General features: G+C 41.0%; 2 protein-coding genes across 5 annotated transcripts in view; both read right to left on the bottom strand.

Annotated features, from left to right (window-relative positions):
• Positions 1-227: 227 nt before the first annotated feature.
• Positions 228-5807, bottom strand: cd226 (CD226 molecule). 2 transcript variants are annotated; one of them, XM_066641716.1, is made up of 6 exons: positions 5676-5807; positions 4077-4406; positions 3281-3634; positions 2345-2447; positions 1945-2002; positions 228-826 (listed from the first exon to the last, which is right to left on the bottom strand). In XM_066641716.1, the coding sequence occupies exons 1-6, from the start codon at positions 5767-5769 to the stop codon at positions 773-775; spliced, it is 993 nt and encodes a 330-aa protein (XP_066497813.1). In that variant the 5' UTR covers positions 5770-5807; the 3' UTR covers positions 228-772. The 2 variants fall into 2 exon arrangements, with proteins under 2 accessions (XP_066497813.1, XP_066497803.1); XM_066641706.1 differs by having other exon boundaries at positions 228-1741.
• A 1293-nt stretch (positions 5808-7100) lies between these two features.
• rttn (rotatin) overlaps positions 7101-27212 on the bottom strand; it is a 53666-nt gene continuing 33554 nt past the window's right edge. For 2 of the 3 annotated variants that reach the window (XM_066643958.1, XM_066644754.1), the window contains 20 exons: positions 26739-26846; positions 24521-24679; positions 23919-23996; positions 22750-22894; positions 22494-22561; positions 22204-22279; positions 21679-21868; positions 19868-19958; positions 19311-19461; positions 18693-18830; positions 17498-17667; positions 16997-17102; positions 16726-16823; positions 16026-16103; positions 15453-15579; positions 12444-12661; positions 10814-11090; positions 9663-9766; positions 9138-9207; positions 7101-7258 (listed from right to left, as the gene is read on the bottom strand). In XM_066643958.1, the coding sequence (XP_066500055.1) occupies positions 7191-7258; positions 9138-9207; positions 9663-9766; positions 10814-11090; positions 12444-12661; positions 15453-15579; positions 16026-16103; positions 16726-16823; positions 16997-17102; positions 17498-17667; positions 18693-18830; positions 19311-19461; positions 19868-19958; positions 21679-21868; positions 22204-22279; positions 22494-22561; positions 22750-22894; positions 23919-23996; positions 24521-24679; positions 26739-26846 (2520 nt within the window). In that variant the 3' untranslated portion in view covers positions 7101-7190. Of the gene's footprint in view, positions 7259-9137; positions 9208-9662; positions 9767-10813; positions 11091-12443; positions 12662-15452; positions 15580-16025; positions 16104-16725; positions 16824-16996; positions 17103-17497; positions 17668-18692; positions 18831-19310; positions 19462-19867; positions 19959-21678; positions 21869-22203; positions 22280-22493; positions 22562-22749; positions 22895-23918; positions 23997-24520; positions 24680-26738; positions 26847-27212 lie in introns of those variants that run through there. The other variant, XM_066645018.1, reaches the window with a different exon arrangement.

Here is a 27212-nt window from a genome sequence, read left to right on the forward strand (position 1 = left end):
TAATTATTTGGTTCTTAAATCAATTTTATTTATTTTCTATAAGTACAAATCAATTCATTTCCTTTATTTACTTACAATTATTTCTTTAGTTAAAAGTACAATTAAACATAATTCATTCATTCATAATTATTTTTTCTTAGTTTTATATAATTTCTTAAAGTTTTTGAAAAATAAAGTTATTATAATAAAATTATTATAAAACTATACATTTTACAACATATCCCTTAAACATGCGGATATTAGGGTACATTTAAAAATGATTTATGTAAATGAGCTCTATTCTAATCGAGAGAGCCTCATTCAACAAGCAGTCTGAGCTGGAACACTTTTTATAACTTCAGAGTAAATGGGCGGGGCTAAACTGCTGTCAAAGGACTACGGGAAGAGATATACGCAAATGTGTAGGTTTTTGTGACATCACAAATACAATAAACTCAAAACAGCCTGAGAATGACAAGCTCAGGGTGTAAAGAGTATGATTTAAAATGTTGATGTTGACAATTTACCTCAGATTAATTCATTTAAAACAAACCCAAAATTATATGGGCACTTTAACGGAGGAGCGCCCTGACTTTGGAGGAGACGTAAGGAACGTATAGAAAGACTGACGTCTGTGAGGTAACAAAATGGTGTTTATTTCTAATTCCTGCCGTCTCTGAACAATCCACTTCACAGCTTTAATTAAAAATCACGGGCGCTCCTCAGGAGACTCACGCACCTTTAAAAAGAACATTACCACATTCCTCTTAAAGTCACAAGAGCGGTGATGATGTCATGGTTTTGTTTCTCCTCTCGTCGCGCTGTCTTCTCGCGCAGATCTCCAGCTCTGTTTACAAACATCAAACACAGCAGCAACAGCTTCAAACAAACTGCAATTATTCAATAGTTTAGATTCATTCTCTAAACTACCAGAGAACTAGTGTGTTCCTCTTTACAACAGTAACAGTGACTACTCTTCTGGGAAAGGGTTTAGATGGTGGAACATTGCTGTGAGGGTTTAATGGCATGCAGCCTTCGCATAAACATTAATGAGGTCAGGTGATGAGTTCTGGATCCCTAGTAGTCGCTAAAAATCTGGATGGAGTTTCACCGTCCAAATATGGCCATTTTTGGCACTGCCCATAGTGACCTTGGACTCATGTGCAGCTGCTCCAGCACGTCCCGTTTTGTATTTAGGGGAACCAAAGTTTTTTCTGATAATTAAATATTTAATACTAACCTTTTCTTTTAAGGCTTCTCTAAAGCTTGTCTAATCTAGCAACGGTTGCTATGGAAGTACAGAGGACGGACATGTGCAGAAAGTGTAATTTAGGTCCATGTTACACATGAGAGTCCAGTTTGTGATGTTGAGGCAGATGTAGTGAAGGAGATGATGATGATGATGATGATGATGATTATTCCCTGTCCCCAGAACGCTGTATATTCTCACTTCTCTTCACTTCTATGTGTTAGTACTTGCTATAATTGGTCAGTAACATCTTCTCTTCACTCTCACACTGTGTTCATGACTCTTGTCCAGCAAAAATAAGCAAAAACAAATAAATAAGTTACACTCCAAGTCACCAGCAGCTGGAAAGTCAATCAGAACGAACTGAGACCAATCCGATAGGCGTCATCTCTGTGTTTTCTTGTACGCTCGGACAGTCTGAAGGTTGACGTAAACAGGGCTGTTTTTTCTCTGCTGTTTCGTTCCCTTTTTCATTCTGTCGTACACCTGCCCCTGCTCGAGAGCGCTACACGGCTACATAGAAATAAAACACAGAAATGAAGATGAGGTTTTATTGGTCAGAAATGGAAATGTCAGCAGTGTCCAAACACTAATGCAGAGATGGATTTTAGTTTTGTTAGAAAGGGAGAAGTGAGTATTAAACAGAACCACAGACAGAACCAGACCCTGTGCTCACGGCTAAAGGGACATGTGTTTGTGTGTTTAGTTTTGTTTACCCGTCTCTTTGTAGGGTGTAACTGGATCCTATATTCCTCCCTCCTCCTCCTCTTCCTCCTGAAACAGAACCAGAGCAATATATATTTATTCAAAAGAGAGAGAGCAATGTATGCCTGCGGTTGTGTAGCAGCACATAATCATTCATTCATTCGTTGTCTGCAATGTCTAATTGCTAAAATGATGTAGTAGCTAAGATACACATTCTGTTTGAACACTATGCACTTTTGTAAGTCGCTCTGGGTAAGAGAGTCTGCCAAATCCTGTAAATGTGTTTATATCAGGAATAATATGATTTAGTCATTTATTTCAAGATGGATAAACTCCACAATCACGTCCACTTTAATTCCATTAAAGGTGCAACCAGGTGAATGTGTGTTGGGATGTGAACAGTGTGAGTACCTGTTGAGCCAGGTGACTAAGAGAACTCCGCTCATCAGCACCAGAACTCCTGTTACTCCTGCTCCAACATATGAATACAACCATTCCGGAGGATCTCCCTCTTCTGAAATGAAAAATCAATGGAATCACTGGGAGCAAGGAGGGAACACACCCTGAAAGAGGCACCAGTCCTTGACACACACATTCACTCACACCTACGGACACTTGAGTTGCCAATCCATCCACCAACGTGTACAACATTAACTGAAAAATTATTTTCTGAACAATAGAAAGTAATTCTGTTTAAACAGACTTCATTACAAATATCATATCGGCAAATATCAAATTAAATATCTGAAGCACTGAACACGACCAGAGATGACACTTTGACCAACACCAAGTACCGTAACAAAATGGATGCTGATCTAATGCCTTCACCTGCACTAGTCTATTGTGATTTGTGTGCGTTTCTGTGTTATAGGCGGTACTTGAAGGCAAAGGTTTAATCCCAAATACTCCCTATGTAGAGCACTACACACGTCATGAAATCATTGAATCTAGATCTTAAGAGTGCTTTATATACTTGTAATACAACATTTACATTTATTCAAATATGGGAATCTGAACTCTAGTGCTGTCTGTGTGTACAGTGTAGTTTATGACTGATGTAATTCACTACAGAGGGAGTAAGGAGCTGTTTGAATTTCAGACAGAGCTGCTCTGTCACCACTGTGTTTTCAAAAAGCTCAGATTTGCAGTAAACACGACACCACAGCTTTCAAAATCCTCCACCTTGGACATCATTTTTGAAAACGATGGAAGGAAAAATTCAGATCCATGTGGATGGGCACTCTGGGGAATTTGATTCTAGATTTTTAAAGCTATAAGAGACACTTCACGTTTGGGTAAAAAAAGATATTGGAGGTACTTCATAAATGTAATCGATGTTTCTCAGACCTTGAGAGGGTATGGTGTGCAGCCGGAAGGTGGTGTACTGGACGCCGGTGTCCGTGCTGAAGTTACAGCGGTAAATTCCTGCATCCTCGTTCCTCAAACGGTCCATCCTCACAATCATCTCCAGCTCCTCGCTGCAGTTGGCTCGGACCCGGTCCGTCATGTCCGTGACCTCTACTCGACCATGCAGAGTTTTGCATTCCGCTAACACTCTGCTGCCCTCTAGCTCGGACCACAGCTTCTCCAGACTCACTCCTGTCACAGCGGTGGTGTTGTAATATTTACAGGGTAACGTCACGTCCTGACCCTCTGAGATCACCATCTCTGAAAGAGGATGGAGGGAAGGGGTGGTGATCGCTGCAGGAAACCAAAAAAAAAAAAGTGTAACCATCAACATCCAGAACGAATCATCTACACGTAGGGATCACAAAGGCAGGATTGATTTTAAAATATTGGTCGTTAATTAAACAGCTTCACACACTTAAGCGCCTGAATGCAGTTGTGAATTATGGGTTTAGCAAAAAAGAGACAGATCACTGGGATTTTCAGTTGTAAATCTCAGAATAATAAAAACATTTGTTTGTAAAGAAATGTTGGCTGAACATGTGTCCAGTAACTTATGGCCATCTTTATTAAAGGAGTAATAGGCTGATTTTCTGAACAATATTTATTGTAGTGATTTTTTTTAACGCTTTCCCCACAAATTGCAGCTCACATGAAAGGAAAAACATTAAACTGCTGTGTAGTCCCTGAATGCTCCAGTTTGCGCTCCACTGAACGTTCCCTACTTGTGTTTTACCTGTTTTTTCCTGCACCAGCGTGTCCTTGGTCCAGGAGCCGTGGGGGAAGGTCTGCAGGGAGCAGTGGTACAGCCCCAGGTCGTCCTCCGTGACGTTGGAGATGACGATGCTGCCGTCCAGCTGCGAGGCTTTCTTAAACTGGACTCGTCCCTCGTACGCTGGGCCGAAGTTCACGCCGTAGTCTGGGTGGTACACGGCCAGTGGCCTTATATCCGGATCCTTCGTCCAGGAAACCATGCTCAGCTTCCCGCTCCATGGACACACACAGTCCAGAACCATGTCCTCCTGCAGCTGGACCTTACTGACCGGCGCTCTCAGCCCCTCAGACCCTGGAAAAACAACTGTCCGTTACAACCAGTGTCTACCAGTCCTCCGTCAATTCAGGGAGTTGAACCAGCAGCCACACTCGTTTCCCTGGTTACACTACATCAGTTTTCATGGTTACACTTAAACTGAAATTGACAGTAGTTCTGAAGCAGCTCCGAGGCCAAACTCTTCCGAGGTCAAATGCTCTTATGAAGCAGTGACTGCAGCAGTTTAACAAACTTTAATTTGTTAAATCACTCAATACTGGGTTTACAGCAGTTTAATCAGATCATCTCGATCTAGTCTTGTGACCTTTTATTGTCTGTCTATCTCATGAGACAGGCACACTGAGAAGACTCCAACACACACAAAAAAAAACAACAACAACTAAAACAAGTAGTAAAAAATATGGAAAGACAACTGTGACTTTATCCACAAAAAAAAAATTAAAATGTGGCCTCACTCAGAAGTCTGAGTAATGGCCTGGAACTGAAAGTAGACTACAGGAACATCAAAAAATCTGAGTGGAAATCCCCAACAAAACAATTAATCTGGTCTTTATCTTAAAAATCCAACATGATAACAGGGCACATTTCAGTTTAAAAACATCTGTTTTTTTTTACTTTGAATTTTTATAAAGAACTAGAGCTCAGTGTCACAAGGAGCACTCGAGGAAGGGAGAGAAATCCACAGTTTTATTTATTTATTAAGTATCCCTAAAATCTCCCTCAGTCCTGAGACTGAGCTTTGGTCAGTGGAACTTCTGAGAAGCTCCATCGTCTCTCAGCACAGGAGCTGAAGTGTGGACCACTCTGTTCTTCTCAGTTTGGATCTTTTTGGTCTAAAATAAAAAGCTGAAGCACCAAGAGTCAGAGTGAGAACTGACCACAAAGCAGCACTGACACTAAACACTACACAGAGAAGAGGATTAGAGACTGAATATGAACAGAGGAACAAGTCGGTCCTTGAGTAGAAGGGTCCGAAAAACACAAGAAACTTAAACACGCGTAGCTGAGTAACTTTCGGCTGTTTCTCCTCAAGTCAAACACATTTCTACATCATTTAAAACCATCAGCTGCCCTGGGATCAGTTTGTTTTAATTATGTAGAGCACTTTGTATTGCCTCTGTTGGATGAAATGAGCTATACAAATACATTTGCCTTCAGAACTCACTCCACAGCAGTAAAGTCTCCCTCAATGACAAGTTCACGAGGTTTCTGCCCGGTTCCTCTAAACGTTGTGTTTTTTAATCACTTTTCAATCCAGTGTTTAAAAGAAAAACAGCACTTTACCTCTGAGAAAAGCGAGAGAAATCACAAGTACCAAGAAGTACCAGTTTTCCTTTTGTACAGCCTCCATCTCCTCGCTGTGGGATGAATGCAGCATTGAGCCTCAGAGACACAGCTTCCTGTTTGTAGAGCAGCTCTTCAGCCGAGTGAAAAACAGGCGTTACACTCTCCAAACCACAACAATCCTGCCATAAAACACACACACACACACACTTGCTCAACACTGATTTAACATTTAAAGCATCACAACAGAAAACTTGTGTTCAAGTTATAGCTCTATAAACTAAAATGTGTATCTGATGTAAAAACAAATCTATCAGATTATAAAAAGCTTGACTGGTGTTATTCAATAATGAATATTTATTTAACCAACTGAAAGCAACTTTTCTAATAGACTTTTAGACTAAAATCTTACTTTAACTTGCTGGAGAAAGTAAGAGATTTATTCAAATGATTTTTAAAGTGTTTGGTGTAATGTTTAATTGTAATTCACAATTCAAACATTCTCCTGCTCTTTTGTCATTTTATTGTAACCACTGTGTAATATTAAAAATCACGTGGCATTTAGTTCAAGAAAAAGTTACATAAAAACGAATTACAATCTTTTAAATTGTCCAAAAAACAAACAAACAAACAAAAAAACACCTCACACGTACGTTTGGATACAACATTATCCCTAAGAACAGAACAAATCCATCAGTCTTCTGCAGCTCAGAACGAATGCAGCGCCCAATAAACTCTTCACTCGACGTTTTCACACCGCTTTTTTCATTTTTAGGTTATTTTCTGTTGAATAAAATGCCGATTGTGGTTTTTAATATGACGCACAGTCACCGTAAAATGACTAAAGAATAACTGAATATTGAATTGCAATTTTATGCTACAAAAGAAAACACTTTTAAATAGATTTTTTCACCTGATGTTTTCTGAATTACACTTATTAACACTTAAGATCTGGATACAGTGCCCACGGTCAGATTCAGATTCCAATTATAATAAAACACTTTATAAACCACTTTCTCACGACAAAACAAAATCAGAGCCACTTTGAAAAGGAGAACATTGTGATGATCGTGATGTTTTGGTCAAAACCATTATCAAAACAGAAGGCCTTGTGGGGCGTTAAATGTTAAAAAAGTATTTTATTATTTACATTTATTTTTATATTTACAATTGATGGAAATTAATTGTTGTGTATAAGGTCTTGTTTTGTGAAAAGAAAACTTACCGTTATTTGGAGGTCAAACAAAATGAAGTTTGTGGATTAAATGCAAAAGCAGTTAATGATGTAATTACATAGTTAAACACCTAATTATATCATTACATTTGAATATTACAGGAAAACGATAGCAACAACACTTGGGTTCATTTGTGTGAACCAAAACAAAAATGACAAATACAAGAAAAAAGCTTTTATTCACAGCTTTTATTACAATATAAAAATATACACGCCATAATTTAAATAACATTACAAATGACTGTAAACACTAACACTAAACACTGAGGTGTGTGAGGCACTCAGGTGTGGAGCAGTCTGCTGAGGTGTTCGAGACATTTGAGCAAATACTGGTTCTCCTGCTGCGAACCTGTAAAACACACGCACACACACACACACACACACACACACACTTCAGCAGCATATAAACGCTATATCCAAAGGTTGCAGACACTGCGTCTAATTTGTGAACCCAGCTACTTTAATTTTTCCCCAAGGAACCACAGTGTGTATAAACCATACTGAAAACATGGAATGAAATGGGACACTCTAGAGAGCAGCTGGACATGAGCCCAGATACTATGCTCAATACCAACAGCCCCACTGTATTCTCTGAAGTGATGGAGCTCCATCCAATACCTCTGAAAGGATCTGGAGTACAGAACTAATGATCTGATATCAGCCCCTGACCTCATTAATGTTTTCGTTGGCTCAAAAACATCAAATTCTAACAGCAATGTTCCAACTTTTAGAGCAAACTAACATTTCTCAGAAGAGCAGAGACTGGGGGGTACAAACTATTGATTTACATCCTTTAATTAAGGAGAACATTTGGATGAACGTGTGTTCAGAAATGGAGGAACATATACTACACTAGAAGGAACAAACCTGAGGAAATTAAGTGTGAATCCCATTTCCCACTTGCACCTACATCTTACCCTCACTTCATTTCCCCTAGGGGTGGAGGTTTGTTGGGATAAAGGGGTTGGGATAAAGTGTGTGTGCGACATTCTTTAGAGTCACACTCTAAACAGAGGGTCATGAAGTGTTAGGAATCACTAAAGTCCAGCAGCTCCTCTGATATCACTGCAGACTGGGGCAGAGCTGCTACAGAGCGCCTCTAGTCACCAGGGAATGAAGCACTGCTGTTTTTTATTTGTGTTCTGATGACGTATCAGGGTTTTGAAGAGTCGTCCCAGTTTGTAGGGGGAGATTTTAGACCAAACCTGGGCATTGTACGGCCCCCGGGCCGCATACGGCCCTTTGATTGACTCTGACCGGCCCGTGTAACGTTAATTGGAAATTACAAAATAAACATATTTTCTTATTTTACCTGATGCATGGACTGAAGCTGCATTGCTTTTATTTTGAAGTTGTTTTTTATTTACGTACATGATGACGCAAAACGTATATTGAGGCATGGGCGTGATTTGATCGTTGTCACTAAGTCACAAGACGACTTTAGCCCTCAGAAATGTCTGCTCATGCTAAAAAAAGAAAGGTAGATGCCGAATGCAGGGTTTTCAACAAAAATTGGACTGCTAAGTATTTATTTACTGTAGTGAGAGGTAAAGCCGTGTGTTTAGTTTGCGGGGAGCAGATCGCCGTGTTTAAGGACTACAATTTGAGTCGGCATTACGAGACGAAACACGGGGAGAAATACAAGAACGTGACTGATGCTGAAAGGGCGCGGACATCGGAAGCTTTGCTAGCTAAACTGCAAAAGCAGCAAGGCTTTTTTACCAAGCTTCACACATCCAGGGATGCAGCAACCAAGACCAGCTTTGTGATTTTTAATTGTATTGTGGTTATTTTTATTTGCATGTTTAGCGTGTTTTTATGATGCCGTTTTAGTGATTAATTGCCTTTCCCATTGTTTTGTGAAATTCGCTTGAATAAATTACATTTTTTGGAAGGCAACCTCATGTTTTCATTGCTTAATTATAACATATACTCTTACCAGCTTGTCAAAACAATGCTATTTACTGCTTTTTACAAAGAAGTACAGTTAATATTATGCAGAATTGAGATCAGCCTTTTGGCCGGCCCTCCACAATATTTTCTGTTTCTCATGTGGCCCCATGGAAAAAATAATTGCCCACCCCTGTTTTAGACACTACACCCTGTAGCTCACCTCCAAGGGGCAAGAGGACACTCCAAAACAAGGGGTAGGGAGTAAAATTAAGAAATGGAATTCACACTGACTCCACCAGTCAGAGATTAGCACAGATAAATAAATAAAAGCAAACCTTTCTTAGTCAGAGCAAAGGCCTCGTCCACTTTCAGCCGGACAGCCGGACGCTTCAGAGTCGCCTTGGCCTTGAAATAAGAGATATTTAATATAGATTGTTGTAGAATACCCAAGGACTGCTGAATACTCACTGGACAGAGTGTTTGTGTGTGAAGTGGTTGATTTTATATTTATCTCCAGTGGTGGTGAATGGAATCAAACATTTCTATGTCTCCAGCATTTTATCCCATCTCCACCTCCGTTGTCTAAGGAGTCTACATGGAGTGATGATCACAGCGTCCTACACATTTTAGAGGTGGACGTCTGGTTCCATTCACCTCCACTGTCCACTGTCCCGCACCGTTTACTGTCCTCACTCCCTGTGGCTCTTGAATGTTCTCAAGATCCACCACACTCTTCATTAATAATATAATAATAACTGTCGTAATTTCTTAGCTGTTTATGATGGTTTGGAGAGATGTGGAGAACTGACATAGTTGATAATAGTAATCTCAGGCGGTTAGATTGATCTAGAGGCTGTTACCTTCTGGTTGTTGTGGAGTAAAGCCCAAAGAGCTGAGGCTCCTACAGCTCTGATCTCCACAGAGCCACTCCCCAGACACCACACCAGCAAATCCACAGCTTTATCTGAGAGAGAGCACAAATATCAGCCTTCAGAGAGACAGATGACTTTGGTAATCTCTGAGGGAACATCACACAAAAAGAAATCATTAACAAAACAAAAACAGAAATCATTACAGCCAGATAAACAAAACAAACATGAATGATCAAACAAGAAGAGATGTAAAAATAGAATAATTAAACTCTATGGGATAACATGAATTGATGAAGGCAGTGAATGCGCAGGAGGGTGTGTATTGTCAGTTTCCGTGGAATAATCTAAATCCTGAGGTGAAGGAGCAGAATGTCTGTAGCAGACATAAGCACATGGCTGGAGTGGATGTGCAGTGTCAGTGCATTTCAAACAGCCCAGAGCACCATCAGTGCCTTACAGCCTCGTCTCTCTGCCCAGGGCATTTTCCATAGTCTGTGGGAACTTCCACCGGGTGTTGTGACTTTTTCAGAGCTGGGTGAACATGAGAAATTGATTTTTTTCTGATCAGATTTGACTCACTTTCATATGCAGTCATAGACTGGATACAAAAAAGAATTTTGGGCATATGACATAAATGTGAAGGGTCAGACTGGGTCTTGCGTCTTTTTTGCCTGTACACGTTCACCTAGGGCGCTGCTAAACAACAATGGAGGAGAAGCTTGAGCTGCATGCCAAATAGCAACATGTTTCCTACATAGACACTAGTTTGACAGCAAGATGTGAAAAGATTGGAAACTGTTTTATAATTGGGCATACAGCACGGTATATGAGTGCAGAAATCGTTATTTTATGACCTTGACTATGCATTACACAGGGTGAAGGGAGACATTTGACATTGAGCTGATCTGTTGGTACAGCAGTAAAAGCTAGCAGGCTTTTATTGTACCTTCTCGACAAGTTTGCTCATCCCAAATGTACTGGGTAAAGTTTTATCACTCCAGAGAACACAGTTCCACTGCTCCACAGCCCAATGATGTGTTGCTTTATGGCAAACTCTTGACATTGGGCAGTTGTCCTAAACTGCCCAATAAATATTTCATGATACAGTAAGCTTTTAAACTGTGTGTGTGTGTTCATACCACAGGAGAGGACTCTAGCCTTATTTGCAGAGCAGAAGCAGATGTTGTGTAGTATAAGGAGAGCTGAGGGTGTGTTTTCACCCATCATGCACTGGGCAAGGTCCGTCAGCAGCTCCACACAACCACGGAGCTTCGAGATCATCAGCTGACCATCGTCCGAGAAAGAGATGCTGAGGAGAAGCTGCAGCCACAGAGAAAGAGCCGCCGCCGCAGGAACAACACTTTTAGGAGCTCGCCTCGGAACCGGAACTGACAGGAAGTGCTGCAGGAAGTTTCTCTGAGAGAGAGAGAGAGAGAGAGAGAGAGAGAGAGAGAGAGAGAGAGAGAACAGGGGGAGGGATAAAGGCTTACTAAAATGAATCTTAAAAGACAATAAATGGTAAAAACTAAACCACACAGAGGCTGAAAGACAAAACTGAGAAAACCAAATTCCAGAACTGTTCTTTTGGCAAAACCACAAAAAATGATACTAAGCAATTTATTTAAGTTTCTGGACAACATTTATCTGAAAACTGACAAAGAACTGATAGAAACAGCCTTTCTCCAGCATTCAGTGATCAAACGGTACATTCTGATCCTAACACATTTATTTATTCATAATTAAAGAATGCTTAATTAATGATTTGCCGATTTGCATTTGCCCATTTCATTACATACCTTGTTAATCTTTTAATGGAGAATTGTTTTCAGTCAAAATGAGCTGAGGTTTTTTTGTGGCTGAATCTTTGCTTGGGTGAAAAAAACAAATAATAATAATAACGATAATAATAAACTGAAACTGTAGAAACTGTTCTTTCGATTGAGCAAGAAATCAATAAATAACCCACAGCGAATACAGATAAGGAGGGAGTTAGATTCTGAGCTCAAGCTCACAGCAGGTTTCTAAGTGGAAGATCCAGCAGCGACTGATTTGCATCAAAATCCAAAAGCCTTAATCCACTCTTTTAACCAAAACAAGTAGAACACATGGCGACCCGCCAAACAGCCCACTGTAGAGAGACCCGCCAAGAGGAAAAGAGCCGCCGCAGCCAAAACACGCCTGCAGTTCACTTTTCAGTTTCACACAGGAGCTAGTACACAAACAAGATTAATAACAAGTATAATAATACTACTACTAATAATAATAATAGATACCAAATTAAATAACTTCTGATTAACATGGTGCAATATGACAGCATTTCATTATGATTTTGTTTAGCCCTGTCACATCCTATCAAATCCTCACAGATGTGTTCCAGCATCTACTGTAAACGACTACTACTGTAGTCTGGGGGAAATTGTTTGAGTACAACGTTAAAAGCGCAAATCTCATTTTCTCCACTGACTGTTCTTCATGTTATGAAACAGCCATTACACTGTCACCTAGCGGCCTGGAGGTGCCTGAGATTCTGCACTAAACCTGTATTATACATGGATGCCCCCATGTGGGGGACCCGCTCTATGGAGCACAAACTGGTTTATTTAGAGATGACAGAGCAGTCAGATTCCTCCTTTTGTGTGTTTTGAACGTAAACAGCAAGAAATAAGCCCTTTCACAAACACTGTCTGCTCCTCTGAGAAGGTGAAAAACAAAGACTGACCGCACTTTTAACAGGGCATGGAGTTTGACCGATCCGGACTTGTGCGGTACCTTGTTTATTACTCCTCTGCAGTCTCTGGACACGGAGAGGTTTGACAGAAGAGAGAAGCTCAGACTCTGGACTCGGCTGCTGCTGTCGACAGAAACCTGAGCCGCAATCTTCATCACCGACAACATCACAGAGTTACACACCGGAGCTCTCACAGCAGAACCAGAACCAAACCCGGAACCAGATCCCGGACCTGAATTTCCACACACGGCTCTGCAGGCTGAGAGAGAGAGAGAGAGAGAGAGAGAGAGAGAGAGAAAGAGGGGATATTGAGAGATATAATTATAAACTAATTATAATTTATAAAGTTGGTCAGTTCAAATGTAGTTAACCTGCACATTCTCAGATTTTACTTATTGGAGATACTTCTTAGCATTGGGGGGAAATAAATCCACAACCTTTCAGACCCACAGTGCTAAGTTGTCCTTCTCACAGTGGAAGGATGGACAGTTGTCTGATGGGGACGGTTTTGTAAGACACTTGCACCAGTTATGGGTGGGTCCCTTATGCTGTATGTTCCTTTTTCTGTAGTTTTTATATACTTTTACATTCCTCTTTCTTATGCAACAGTATGTTATATATATACACACACACACACACACACACACGTACATTTAACCTCCTCGAGAACATCCCCTAAACCTGATGAACTGTGCAGAAACAGAAAAACAGAAGAGCTCCAGTCTGTAAATAAACTATAGTACAGTATTGTAGGTGTTTCTGATAAAACAGCCAGTAAAAATAACCATTATATTCTGGTGCTTTCCTCATTTTTTCAGCATTTAACATCACCATCTCCTCATTAGTGACCTGTAATAACGTGTTCAAATGTTTGTTATGGAAAGACAAAGCTACAGGAACTGCATGACCTTTAAATGAAAGTTTCTCTCTGAAAGATGAAAAATACTTTACCTAGGGCTCTAAAAACTGACATTTTAGCTGTGTGTGTGAGAGTGTGTGTGTGTGTGCCTGTGTCTGTTTGTGAAGTTTGGAAACTCTAACATATATTTGATTGCCTCATAAAGTCTAAAAAAGTGAAAATGACACCTCCTCCACTCCCACTCGTTCTATAAATAAAGCGGCAATCTGCGTGACGTACTCCGGTGGCTGTGATTTAAGGAGGAAGCTTGGCTTCTTATAAAAGCCTGATTACATTAGCGTAGGTAAGTAAGCATTGACAGAAGTGTTAAAAGTCTGCTTATTACGAGAAAAAGTGGCCTGTACTTAACTCTTACTCTTACTACAACAGTCAGCCTTAAGACAGAAATAAAACAGCTACAAAGATTTAAAAACCTGAGGATGATGAAGCAAGTCATTATTGTAAAGGCATAATCATATTTGGGTACTTTAACGTTAGCTCCTATTTTTTATTTATTTATATAATTTTTTTTTACAATGAAAAGTGGATGTATTCTCCTGTCCCCAACCCATTATATTATATAAAAAAGGTATTTTGCCTGGAGGTATCAGAGATTCTGTACTATCCCAGTGTGGGGGACCCTCTTTATGGAGCATAAACGTATTAATGGTCATTAATGGTCTAAACACCAAGCTTGTTCCCTACGTATCACTTGCAAAAATGACTGATTGCACCTTTAAATATTATTAGAAATGAACAAGAACGAATGAGGTTTTTGTGGGGGACAAGAAACTGTTGAGATGCTATCTTCCTGAACTTTGAACACACAGAGCTGTTACAGACACACAACTGAAATAAAACACACACATATACACGCCACCCCCACACTGCAGAACAGAAAAAAAAGAAAATGAAAGAGAAAGGGAGAGAAAGTATACGTCCGTGCTCTGGTGAAGAGCAGTAGAACAGGTGTGAAGCCGCATCCTGTTTCAGAGAACACCGTTCCACTGCCTCACAGCACACTTTACTGTTTACCCTACAATGGAAATTTGTATAGATTAAACCCCCCAATTATTCCCACCCAGATACAGAGTAACCCCCCACCCACACACAGAGTAACCCCCCTCCCACCACACACACACACTGTCTATTGTAGGCTGTGAGCTGGTGTCAGTGCTATGTGAGGAAGACGTCATCAGTGAAACATAAAGCTCTCACAGTTTTACAGCTGTGACTCAGCGCAGTTACAGTTAGCTTACAACCACACTTCTTACATCATCCCCACCATCATCATCATCCACACCAGGCAGAGACCAACATGAACGAATGAAATGCAGCTTTTATGGAATTTAAATTCCATGTCTGCTGGTCATGATGCAGATGTTTTTAATTGTAGAGTGACGCTATATATCTCCATGTTGGTGGATGTTTTGTTCACTTCATCATTTGAACACAGAGGCTGTCCTTCACAAAATTTGTGATGAATGGACCAATAGAAATGCTCCAAAATGACTTGAAATTAACTTAACTTCTGTTAAGTAGGTTTTTTCTTTCTCCTGTAAAGTTACTATTTTGGGAGAAGCATGTTTTTCACTGGATAGTGACAATATTTCTCTCATTTCTCACTGTTTCTCTCTTGCCTCTCTGATTCTCATCCGTGTCTGTTTCATCCCTTTCTCGTGTCTCTTCATTTCTTCCTTGTGTCTGTTTCTTCAACTTCTATTTCTCTGCTGTGTCACACTGTTTCCTCTGACTGTTTCTCCTTAGATTCTCCAGTATCCAGTATTTCTCACCCATTTATCTTCTGAGTCTATCCATTTTTCTCATGTCTGTTTCTCACCTGTTTTATTTTCTCATGTCTCTCCATTTATCCCATGTCTGTTTCTCACCTGTGTCTGTTTCTCTTTCTCTTGATTTCTCCCTCGTATCTCTTTTTCCCTTCTCTGCAGTGCCTCTAATTCTCACCTATGTCTTTGTATCTCCTGTGTCCCTGTACATCCTTTTGTTTCTATTCTTCATGTCTCTCAATTTCTCCCTTGTCTCCCATGTCTCTCCAGTACCTCTGCTTCCCACCTGTTTTTATGTGCCTCTCCTACCTCTCTGTACACCCCTGTGTTTCTGTGTCTCTCACCAGTGTCTCTCTGTTTCTTACCTGAGCTGCAGTTGGCCGTATAAACACACAGCAGTTCCAGGGCGGAGCTCATAACTGAGTCGTGGAGCAGGAGCCAGGGCCAGAGAGCCAGGAGAGAGGAGCAAAGCCTCAGATCTGTCGCCACATCCTCGGAGAGAAAATACAGGGGATGTTCTCACAGCAGGATTATGTCCCTTTGGCAGACCCTCATTATTGCGCATAGGGAGCTTAGGCTCATGTGTAGCTGCTCTAGAGCACCATATTTCATTCCACGTTTTTATACAGTAACTAAACGCTGTATTTTTACAATAACTCAAAGTCCAGAAACATCTGGAGCCTGGCATCTGTGGTGTTGTACTGTTTTGGAAGAGGCTGGATGGTAATGAGTGCACATTAAAAACTAATGGAACGATTATTAGGAAACTTTTTAAACTGTATTTCCAAAACTATGCAATAAATATCACCTTTTTGAATGAGTGACTCTCAGGTGACAGAAAGACACAGAAAGCATTCAGCCCCGAGCACACACAGGCCTCGAGCCGAGATCTCTGCCGCTCAGCTCAGAAAAAGCAAAGACAGTGATTGGTGACGTACTTTGCATTCGTTATTTTGGTACAGACAGTTCCTCAGAACCTCCAGCATCATCCTCAGCTCCTTCAAGATGCTCTCCTCCTGTTCACAAACAAACAAACTAATCGGTAAGTCAGGGAGGTTAGTGAAAGACCATAAAGTGTGCAAGATCAGTTAAAAAAAAAAAAAACATTAGCTGCATATAATTTTATGTAATAGTCTGAAAAATGGCAGTTAAAGGACATGATGTTAGTGATTTTCAAAGTGGAAACATCTTTTTAGCCGTTTTTTCTTTGTTGTCTTTCTTCTCTGTTTGTGTTCAATGCTCTTATTTCTCCGCGCTCATTGTGTCTGTTTTGCTGCGTTTAACCTCGTCTTTGTGCTCGCACATAAACGCGGGTCCAGTGCTGTGATTGGACAGACTCAGAGGAGGGGGCGGGGCAATTCTAAAGTCTCTGCACTTGACGTCAGAAGTGGAGCAGAATCAGAGAGGCTCGTTTTATCCCATGTTTTCTGAATTAGGCTGCGGACAGACAACTGACTTGCTGGTTTCACAGTGTGTGGGTTGGTTTCCTCCAGATCCTTGTATTAATTTGAACATGCCCGGAACAAACACCGCTGCTCACACTCAGAGAAGAGGATTAGAGACTGAATAGGAATGGAGGAAATCCAGAGTCATATCTTTTCTGTTATTGATTTATTGGAAGAGAGAAATGATTCTTACCTTTTTCCTGTTTGAGGATTTCCCCGGGTTCAGGGACTCCAACTGAAGCTGGGAGTAAATCTGCTTCATCTGCTCTACACAGCTATCAATAAACCCCACTGCAAACACAAACAAGAAATCAAGCACACTGTGGTCAGAGTTGTTCAGTTACTGGACCCTTCCCAACCTTAGAATTGTTAAGTGGGTAAAGATGTGATAGATGTGTAATACAGAGCAGAGTCTTTATGTTTAAATGCGATATGCTGTGTTTAAAAACCATAAGAAGCTGAACCTCTGCAGGCGTAGCTCTGAGCGCTGGGGCTCAAGGCCAACAGCACCGTCAGGGTCTTAGCAGTGACCTTCTTCAGGGGGTCCTGGAACTGCATTTTCTCAAATCTCTGTGCAAGAAAAATAAAATAAAATTCTCAAAACTTAAAGGGAAAGTCCACTGATGTAAATATGTGTTTACAGGGTGCTTTGCAGAGAAACTTACTGTAACAAATACAGTATAAAACACACACACAACAATAAAAAACAACACAAATCCAGCAGTGTACCTCTTCTAAAACAAACCAGTATTACTAGTGATTTTTTATATTTTATTTATATATATATAATTTATATTATATTAATTCAGAGTATAAGTGAGAACTTATGCTTTTCTAAAACAGAAAGTGATGGCTTTATTGCTTTATTTCCACTTTATTTCTACAGTTGTTGTGCAGTTGTTCTGCAGCTGTTGGACGCAGAGCCCTGAGGGGGCAGTATTTTTCTGCAGATGAGAGGGCTTTACCTCCAGCAGAATTTCACACAGATCTCCTCCACACACAGCGGCTCGGCACTCCTCTGTCACCACTCCTCTATTCTTCGCTTCCTGGGAGAACAGCACACACAGGAAGTGGAGGCAGGCGGAGTACAGAGGGGGCTCAGACCCCCACAGCCCCACACATGCACGGACAGTGTCTGTGGAGGGACAAAAACACCAGGAAACGGGATCAGAGACAAGGAACCGAGGATTAGTTAAAGGAATGTTTCGAAAAATATTCCTTATCTAAATGTTAATAACGCCTCTAGAGGGCACCTTTGTTAATAGCACCCGTAGAGGGCAGCGGTGAGTGTTTACTTATTGGAGCTATGGGCGATATGGAACAATAAACACTGGAAAAGTAAGAAGAGGAAAAGAAAACAGTAGATGAGACAGAGCAGTGAGACGCCAAACTTCAGGATGAGTGAACAAAGACTGACTCGAGGAAAATAACAAGCTGTGAATTCTCTTGGTGTCTCTCTCACACACACACGCGCGCACACACACACACACACACACACAAACACACACACACACACACACACACACACACAACACTACACCTCTCTCACCCTCTCTCTCACACACACAAAAACACCTGTCACATCCCATTGCGAAACCATCTACAACCTTATCTCTATGTCTCACTCTTTCTCTTTCATATACATGCAGTCTCTCATTCTCTTATACACACATTCTCTCTTTGTGTCTGTCATAAACACACACACACACACACACACACATACAACTAGACAGAGATAATAAGCTGAGATTACACTTTCAAACCCTATCTTTTCTAACTTCCTCTTTCTCTAGTTTCTCACAGAATTTTACTCTTTATCACTCTGCTCTTCTCTCTCTCTCTCTCTCTCTCTTTTTCTTATTCTCAGTCAATGATGTTTCTTCTCGATTTCTCAGTGTTTTTTCCAGGCTGCTATCACTCTTTCCTCATTTTCTTTTTCTTCCACTTCATCTTTCTTTGAACTCTCTCATTCTTTTTCTCATTTTTCTTAATCTCTTTCTCTCACTCACTCTTCCTTTCACTGTCCCTTTCTTTAACTCTTATTTCTCACTTGTTCATCATATTAATCCCCCACTCCCTGCCCTTTTTCATCCCATCTTTCGCTCTCTCGTTCCTCCTCCTCCCTCGCTCCAGGAGAAGTGTGTGAGGCTGAGTTTTCACCTGAGAAGCTGCTCCAGTGTTTCCCCACAGCGCTGCACACAAACGAAGTGACTTCAGCAGAGCCTCGCAGCAGCAGAGTAGCCAGCAGCATAAACACATCTGTCCAGGTGTGCAGCAGTGCATTGTAGGTACACACATCTAAGGATGGACAAACAACACAAGTACACACATAAAGAGAGAGATTCATTCAACAGGCTAAGAATGAAATTTAAATAAACGTTTAAATAAACAAGGCAGGTGATGTTTTTAATATGTGCATATCATTAAAATCTATATATATATATTTTTTTTGCACAAAAACATTATTTTAGCTTATTTTTTCATGGTTAATTTTTCTACTGAGGATGTCAACGTATTTAAAGAAGCTATATGTAAATGAGGTTCATTTTGATTGGCTGTCCTGTATTGGGCTTCTTTCATAGATCCGTACAGGCTGAAATTAGCAGCTAAACATGAGGGAGGTAGGAGACAAGTGTGTCGTTTCCTCTGAGAGGTAGAGGATGGAAATGAGTGCACTGTTTCCTCTATGAGGTAGAGTGAGTATGAGGATGGAAATGAGTGCACTGTTTCCTCTATGAGGTAGAGGGAGTATGAAGACAGAGATGATGGTTATGTTACCTGTGTGAAGTAGATGGAGTGTGAGGATGGAAATGAGGTTGTGTATCAGAGGTGTGAGGAACTCTGTCTGAGAGAACTTCTCCTCACTGAACTCAGAAACACAGCGCAGCAGCTTACACACACTGCTCACGTAATACACACCACACAACACCTGAGAGCGGGAGGAGGGAAAGACAAGGAGAGGGAGGGGTTGAAAGAGAGAGAGAAAGATGCAAAAGGAGTTAGAAATGTTGCATGTTTTTTAAAAAATATATATTATATATTTTATATCCCCAACTATAAATCGTCTAAAACAAAACTCACACGTGCTTTTGGACAAAATATTATCCCCAAGAACAGAACAAACCCACCACATGCTTCTGCAGTGCTTTTTCCTGATGGAGCTCATAACGAATGCAGCACCCAATAAATTCATCACTCGCCATTTTTATGCTACATTTTTAGGTAATTTTTTGTTGAATAAAATGAGAACTGTATTAATTGAGTATTTTTTTTAATTAAACAAAAAAGTCTTTACAATTAATTTGTCCACCTAATCATTAGATAAACACAGACACCTGATTTCTGGCCTCCTCTACATCAGCAGGGAGGAGAGCAGGGTTCTTCAGTTCAGACAAACAGCGTTCCACCTCTGCAACATTTAACGCACTGAAATACACACAAAACAACATAAACATAATTAATATTAAATATAGCAAAACAACTATAGCCCTACACAGTTGAGCCAAAACATTAGAACCACTTCCAGATGGCATGAATAATGCTGATAATTTTATAAACGTGATGAATGTGAAGGTGTAGTGTAAGAGCCACTGTAACAAAGGCCACATGATTGTGTCCAAGCGCTCTGTCTCTAAACAGACAGTGATGATCACTGTCTCTCACTTGACCTGTGAAAATCAATGGATCTAATGAATATATCTAATACTTCTAACATGGACCCCCACACAATGCCCCCTGCTGGGGAGTGTGAGGAGCTCTTGCTTCCTCAGAGACATGTAAAGCCAGGTAGAGCTTCTTTTTTTAAATTGGATAACTCAAAACTGTCCAGATTTACCAGCAAACAGACCTCTGCAATGGCTAGCACTGTGCTTGTGATGGGAAAAGAGAGAGGGCCATCCCATCCACTCAGACAGAGGGAGGACGACTGTGCACTCCTGGACTCCCTGACTAAGATGGCTGAGGAATCGCCAGGGTGTGACATCATCAAAAACATAGCCAATGTATGTAGTTAATATTAAAAGTTGAGGGAGGGCCTATGCTCTGGGAAAGGTTCTGCTGGAGAACAGCAGGTGTTTTTTATGTTTTGTCTCATATATGGCTGTACAAACATAAAAATGGCAATATTGCAGCACCGCTACACCATATTCCATATTCAGGGTAAAACTGACAGGAAGTGGTTGTGGTTATCGGTTGCAGCAGTAAACCAACACTCAAGTGTGTGTGTGTGTGTGTGTGTGTGTGTGTGTGTGTGTGTGTGTGAGTGAATTGTGAAATGGATTTGTGAAATTTATTGTGAAATTATTGTGTGGAATTGTGAAATTTATTTATTAATAACTCATGTAAATGTGCTCAGTTAAGTGCAGGATTAAGCTCAATTACAGCTGTGAAATGTTATTTAAAAACCTCCTGAAAGAACCTCATGACTTAAATAAAACCTCTGCACTCTGTACCACATGCAGGACTCTTTGTGATAATGCAACTGAAATATGAAGAGGATGCTTCACAGGTCTGTGTTTATATTTAGATTTCAAAACACACCTGTATGTGTCTGAGACACTAACATCACAAAAAATAAGTCTGAGGTATTCAGAGTTTTCCTACAGAGCCCCTCATTACCATTTTTACAGAACCTAGGCCCCCCTGAACTAAGGCCACTTTTCCATTGCATGGCACCTACTCAACTTGGCAAGCCTCAACACACTTTTCCACTATGGTCCCTGGTTTCTTTTCCGCACAACTTAGGGATGGGCAGTATCTACATTCATGGTGTCATGGCGTCTCAAAATATTATCAGGGTATACGGTGTTACTGAGTGGGTTAGGGCTGTGTGAGCCTCATATCTGTGAGTGTGTCTCGAGTGAAGGGTTTTTGGTGTTGTGCAGCTCAGCTCAGCACAGCCCGACAGCTTCTAATAAGCAAAATAAGGCAGTTTTACACTGTTCAGAAGCACAGCTGGCCAGCCATTAGAGTGCTAGTGCACTGATTGGGATTTGGGATCTGTGACCACTGATGGCTCTTAAGTGAATTACAATAACACACACACACACACATGCTGGAAAAACTGCCCAATGCACCTTTAATAAGAACATGCTTTCTTGCAGTCATAACTTTATTCATTTGTGTGTAAGTAAAAGTGTACTTTCACCTGACCACCCCCTGCAGGATGCGGCTCTCTCTAAGGGCAGTGAGAGTGAATTCAGGCAGAACCGTCACTAGGTTGGTCAACAGTCCACACAGCGCTGAGAGTAGGTGAGGGGTTACTATGGCAACCGAGCCAAAGGTATCTGGACCGTCCTGAGAGAGGGAGGAGTCTGAGCTCTCAGCATCACTCTGCCCTACAACAAAACAAACAAACATCAACAAGAACAACGTTAGCACCAACTTAAATCAATAAACAACTCTTCACTTATAAACTCCTACAAACAAGGAACTCTCTAAATCAACTCTAGTCCAGACTTACACTCTTTATAACTCTTTATAAGTAAATGGGTGGGGCTAGGCAGCTGAAGTTGAATCTTACTGTACCATAGTAACATTATTACAACATTATAATATTGTATATTGTATTTCATTATAACTATATTACAGCATTTTAATGGTAAAGAAAAGGCTCTGACTGATTTCCATGAAAATGAGAGCTTGTGTAATTCCAGTAAGTGCTAATCTTTGCCTTGAGCGGTGAGTCTGTTGAAAACTGCTTCCTGATTGGACGACAAAGCAGGGGAACAAGCCTCACTGGAGCTGAGCTGTGTGTGTGAGAGAGAGTGAGAGTGAGAGAAAATGAGAAGTTAACATAGAAAAACTGAATAATTCATGCATTTTTACACCTGTAAAATACAGAAAACTATCCACTGACACATGGGCAGTGTGAAAGCTACAGTAGTAAGAGATGTACAGTCAATATAGAAATATGCTGATTAATAAATAATTGTGATCAGTTATTGATAGATTCTGACTGACCACAGTGCTGGAAGTAGAAACAGATCCTGAACTCTGAGTTTGATTGGGTTGTTGTAGCCCTCTTACATCTGCAGGACATGGACACACACACACACACACACACACATATCTGATGAACACAAGATGTATATTATACTAAAAGGCTTAATTAAGTGTGTAGGGTTAGTGTACTGTACCTTGTGGTGTGTATGAAGTGTGCGTGTACTGTACTGTGTGAAGAGTCTGTACTGTACCATGTGGGGTGTGTGTACTGTACCATGTTGAATGTGTGATGGCCCACTGTAGCAGCTCCTCAGTGTGTCAGAAACATGGTCGAAAAAGTGACAGTGATAAAGAAGTGCCTGAAGAGCAGGACATCCCACCAGAGACACACCAGATCCTTCATCATAAACACACGGATACTGAGAGAGAGAGAGAGAGAGAGAGAGAGAGAGAGAAACCATAGTTCTATTCCTAATGAAATTGACAAAACCCCACGACCCCCACAGCAGTGTTCTCCCCCTGTGTAAACAGCCCTGTTCAGAATGCCCGCTTTCAGCACCTGTTCCTTTAAATGACAATGAGCCGCTCGCTGTTCACCCCGACCCCGAGCGCACAGCAGTGAGGAGCAGAAGTGTTCTTAAGCTGCTTTTACTCTGTTCTCCTCCGTTGTCATTTTCTTTGTGCTCTTATTTCTCCGGGCTCGTGTCCGTTTTGCTGTATTTAACATCATCTTTGTGCTTTCATATAAATATGGGTCCAATGCTGTGACTGGACAGACTCAGACGAGAGGGCGGGGCAATTCTAAAGTCCCTGCACTTGATGTCAGAAGCAGAGCAGAAACAGAACTGCCCATTTTATCCTGTGTTTTCAGACTTAGGCAGCACAAAGAAAACTGACTGGGTGGTCTTGTGTCACAGTGTGTGGGTTGGTGGCCTCCAGATTCACACATTACTGTAAACATGCCAAGACTTTTTACATAATTTATCCCCTGTATCTGATGATTATTAGTCCAAATGTGTTCAAAAACCCGTTTTCCACTTATTTCATTTTGGATTTTCTTGTCCTTATAGCAGTGGACAATAAAGTGACTAATCTCCTCAGGAAAACCTCTGAAAAAATAATTGAAGGAAAAAAATTAAATTAATAAAATGAGGGTGGACTCTGATATTCGTCCAGTGCTGTATAAACATTTTTATTTATTTTTTGCCATTCTTAATTAAGTCTTTAAGGGACCTAGTTTGTCTGTAATTCCTCCTTAAATCTTTGTTCAACTTTGTCTGGTTTGATATTGTCTGCTTAAGTCCATTTTTACAGCTTATTTTGACCATTTGTCACATAAACAGCGTGGAAGGAACCCAGGGCTGACTGATCACTGCTGTAATGGAAAGTGACAGCTCTAATTACATGTAAAGTGTGTTTCCAGCTGGTCTGTTGTTAGCATACCTGCCACACTCCGTCTTTAGCCTCGTCAGCGCTGGACGGCATCGGCATCACCAGCAGATTCTGCAGCAGAAAAGCAGCCTGAGCAGAAAACACAAAACGTCAGCAACACTGCCATCTCCCTGCACCAACCAGCCACTGCTCGCCAAACCCAACAGCAGGAAGTCAAATACATGCCAAAACTATATTTACTACATTAGACTCAATGAACACACATTACACGTGCTGTATATTCAGTTTCCACATTCTGACACAATCAAAAGCCTTTCCTTTACACTCAGAGGAAAAACATGATGAAACGACAGAAACGAGACAGTGCAGAACTGATCTAAATAAAAGTTCATTCTGCTATAATGTTTTCGTCCTACAGCAATAATACTCAGCCCTGCTGCTTATTAATTAACTGTTACTCTTATTATTCACTAAAAACCATGAAGTGTTATTACAAATATTTATAAAGTATCTACAGTGAATTACATATTAATAGATATATGAATGTAAAACATGTGTCATACTTCTCTACATTCAGCACCTCTCTCATGTCTCCAGTAGGATGTTGAGGAGTGTGTAATGCATGTGTAGAGTGTGTGTAGAGTGTGTGTTACCTCTCTGCGTACAACGCTACATTCTCGTGTCTCCAGTAGGATGTTGAGGAGTGTTGCCCACAGTCCTCCAGAGATGTTCTGACAGCTGGACAAAAGTGCCACACACCCGCTTTGTAATGATGAGAGAGCAGAGCCCAGCGCTAAACTGGCACAGCGCACCTGAGACACACACACACACACACACACACACACACACACACACACTGAGGTCTCACACATCTGTATTTTTGTATTAAAAAGTAACATTACACCTACAACACAAATCTAATTCTATTCTTAACCTCAATCTCAACCTAAACTTAAAAATATTAATAAAATCTTAAACCCAAACTTATCCTCAGTAATCCTAAACTTAATCTCAGGAACATGAACCTACCCTTAAGCTTAGACCCAAAAACATAAACTTCAGCTTAACCTCTAAAGCCAAAATTTAATCTTAGCCTTACTTTCTGTAACATAAGCCTAAGTCTAAACCTAAACCTTAATATCTAAAACGTACCCCAAACCTTAAACTTAGGAACCACGTCTAATCCAAACTGTAGCCTGTAATCTGAACCTAAATATAACCTTAACCTTTGAGACCTAAACCTAATCTTAACCATAACTTCATAATTCTAAACTAATCTTAATCGCAATAAACACAAGCCAGTCTTTCTGCTCTAAATATGTTTCCAAAAAAGTTTACATGAAAACAGCAGGTTCAGAACAGAAGATCAGCAAAATCTTTCTCATTTTGACAAGATCTCATGCTGTCTTATCACTGTGAGGACATTGGGTTCTCACAGGGGTAACACACGCACACACACACACACAGGACTGGCACAGAGAGTCTGGCGTGTGTTTCTGGCGCTGGTTCGTGCCCGTTTCGCTCGTCATTTTCAGTGAGCAGCAGCTGCTAAACTCAGGGAGGCTTTACTCCAGAGACCAGCGAGGACATGAGCCAGAAAATTAAAGAGAAAAACCAATGAAACAAAACTAACGACAGAGACAAACCAGGACCTGCTGCGGGGCAAACCGAGGGTTCATCAGCTGTGTGGGTGTTACCGGGTCATTTAAGGGTTAACATGAAAAATAAAGCTCAGTGTACACAGGATAATTTGTGATAACCTTCCTAGTTTCCTTTTACGAACACTGAGCACAACAGCACTGTGCTGAGAAAGAGGGAGAGGGAGGGCCACATCCTCCTCTGTGGAAACAAAAGTGGTTCCACTGGGAATCAGTCTGAGACAGAGACATCGTTCGGCACAACTTCAGAACCCAGTTCCACGGTGAAAAAACACTAGGACCATCCTTTACTTTCAAACACTGGACTCCAGATCTGGACCTGCTTCCCTGACCATACACAGAAAGGGGTGTGTCCTTCAGCATTCCACCAATCAGAGCTGCCTGTGTTGTGGTCCATAGTTAGCGACACAAGCCTGGGTCCAGTTCAACAGGAACGGTCAACAGCAGCTGTGGTCAGTAGGATTTAAAATGGTGACTCTCTTTGTGTGATCTGTTTGACTTTAAACTGGACCCTGCTCTGTGATACTGGACTCTACTCTCCCTGGTCCCCACTGTGTTTTCCACTCCCACAGCCCAGTGTTGTCTCAAAACCCTGTCTCTAACAGGAACTGTGGGCTTTGTAAACAACAACAACAACAACGGAGCCTCCGTCATCACTTCAGACAGATCAGTAGAGTTGGTTCCTTCCTTGTTGCAGCGTCCAGCTCTCACTGGATTCTTTCGTCAGCCACCGATCCAAGGAGCGTTTGAACCTCTTCAAAAAACCACGGCATAATTTTACGAGCTGCCGTCATGAGTCGGTCATGCCGTCATGATTTCTGCTGCAGCTAGAGATTTTACAGATGGAGAGTTGGTGCTGGATGTCTGCGTTGCGTGGTGTAGAGTGACGATTCTCTCTGGACAATCAGCGCTCTGCAAGGTTTACACGCCACGGTTTAGTCCCTACTCGACTCGCTCTGAACCACGAGAGAACAGCGACTAAACAAGAACCTGCTTCCAGAACCAGGACCAGATTTAACTGATGGAGAACGAGAATGGAGTCGAATCGTGTAGGGGCCCTGCAGTGGAAAAGTGCCATAATGTTTCCGGGACAACTGTTTTCTTATTTCTGTAAAACTAGTCTATATTTGTTCAGGTTTATTTTACATGATGTGTGTACCCTGATGTATACAGAAATACAAAGATGTGGGTTAATGTGTGTCCTCTCTCTCACCTCAGGGTCTCTGTCAACCCACAAGGGAATTAACCAGGCCAGGCCGAGCTGAGCTGCAGATTCATCAGCGCACTGCTCCTGCCCCAGAGACCACAGAGACATCCAATCCTGCAGAAAGAAACAACCAAACACACACACACACACACACACACACACACACACACACACACACACACATTTATAATTGTGTTGCTATGGCTCCAATTTATTCAGACACCTCTTCTACAGAGAACACTTTTGAGCAAACACTGATGATTTATTTCCATAATAAATGCTGTGGCTGGATTTAATGCAGCCTGTAACATTAAGACAAATGTTTTTTTGTCAGAACAATAAACATTCTTAAACGTCATTGGAAGTTATTCTAAATCATATTGGAGTACAGTGAGCCACAGTTCCACATCCATGGATTCAACCAACAATGAATGGAAAATATTCAGGAAAAAATAATCTAGAAAGCTCCAGATAACAGCT

This window comes from Hoplias malabaricus, chromosome 1, assembly GCF_029633855.1.
Source record: "Hoplias malabaricus isolate fHopMal1 chromosome 1, fHopMal1.hap1, whole genome shotgun sequence".
Lineage (NCBI taxonomy): Eukaryota > Metazoa > Chordata > Actinopteri > Characiformes > Erythrinidae > Hoplias > Hoplias malabaricus.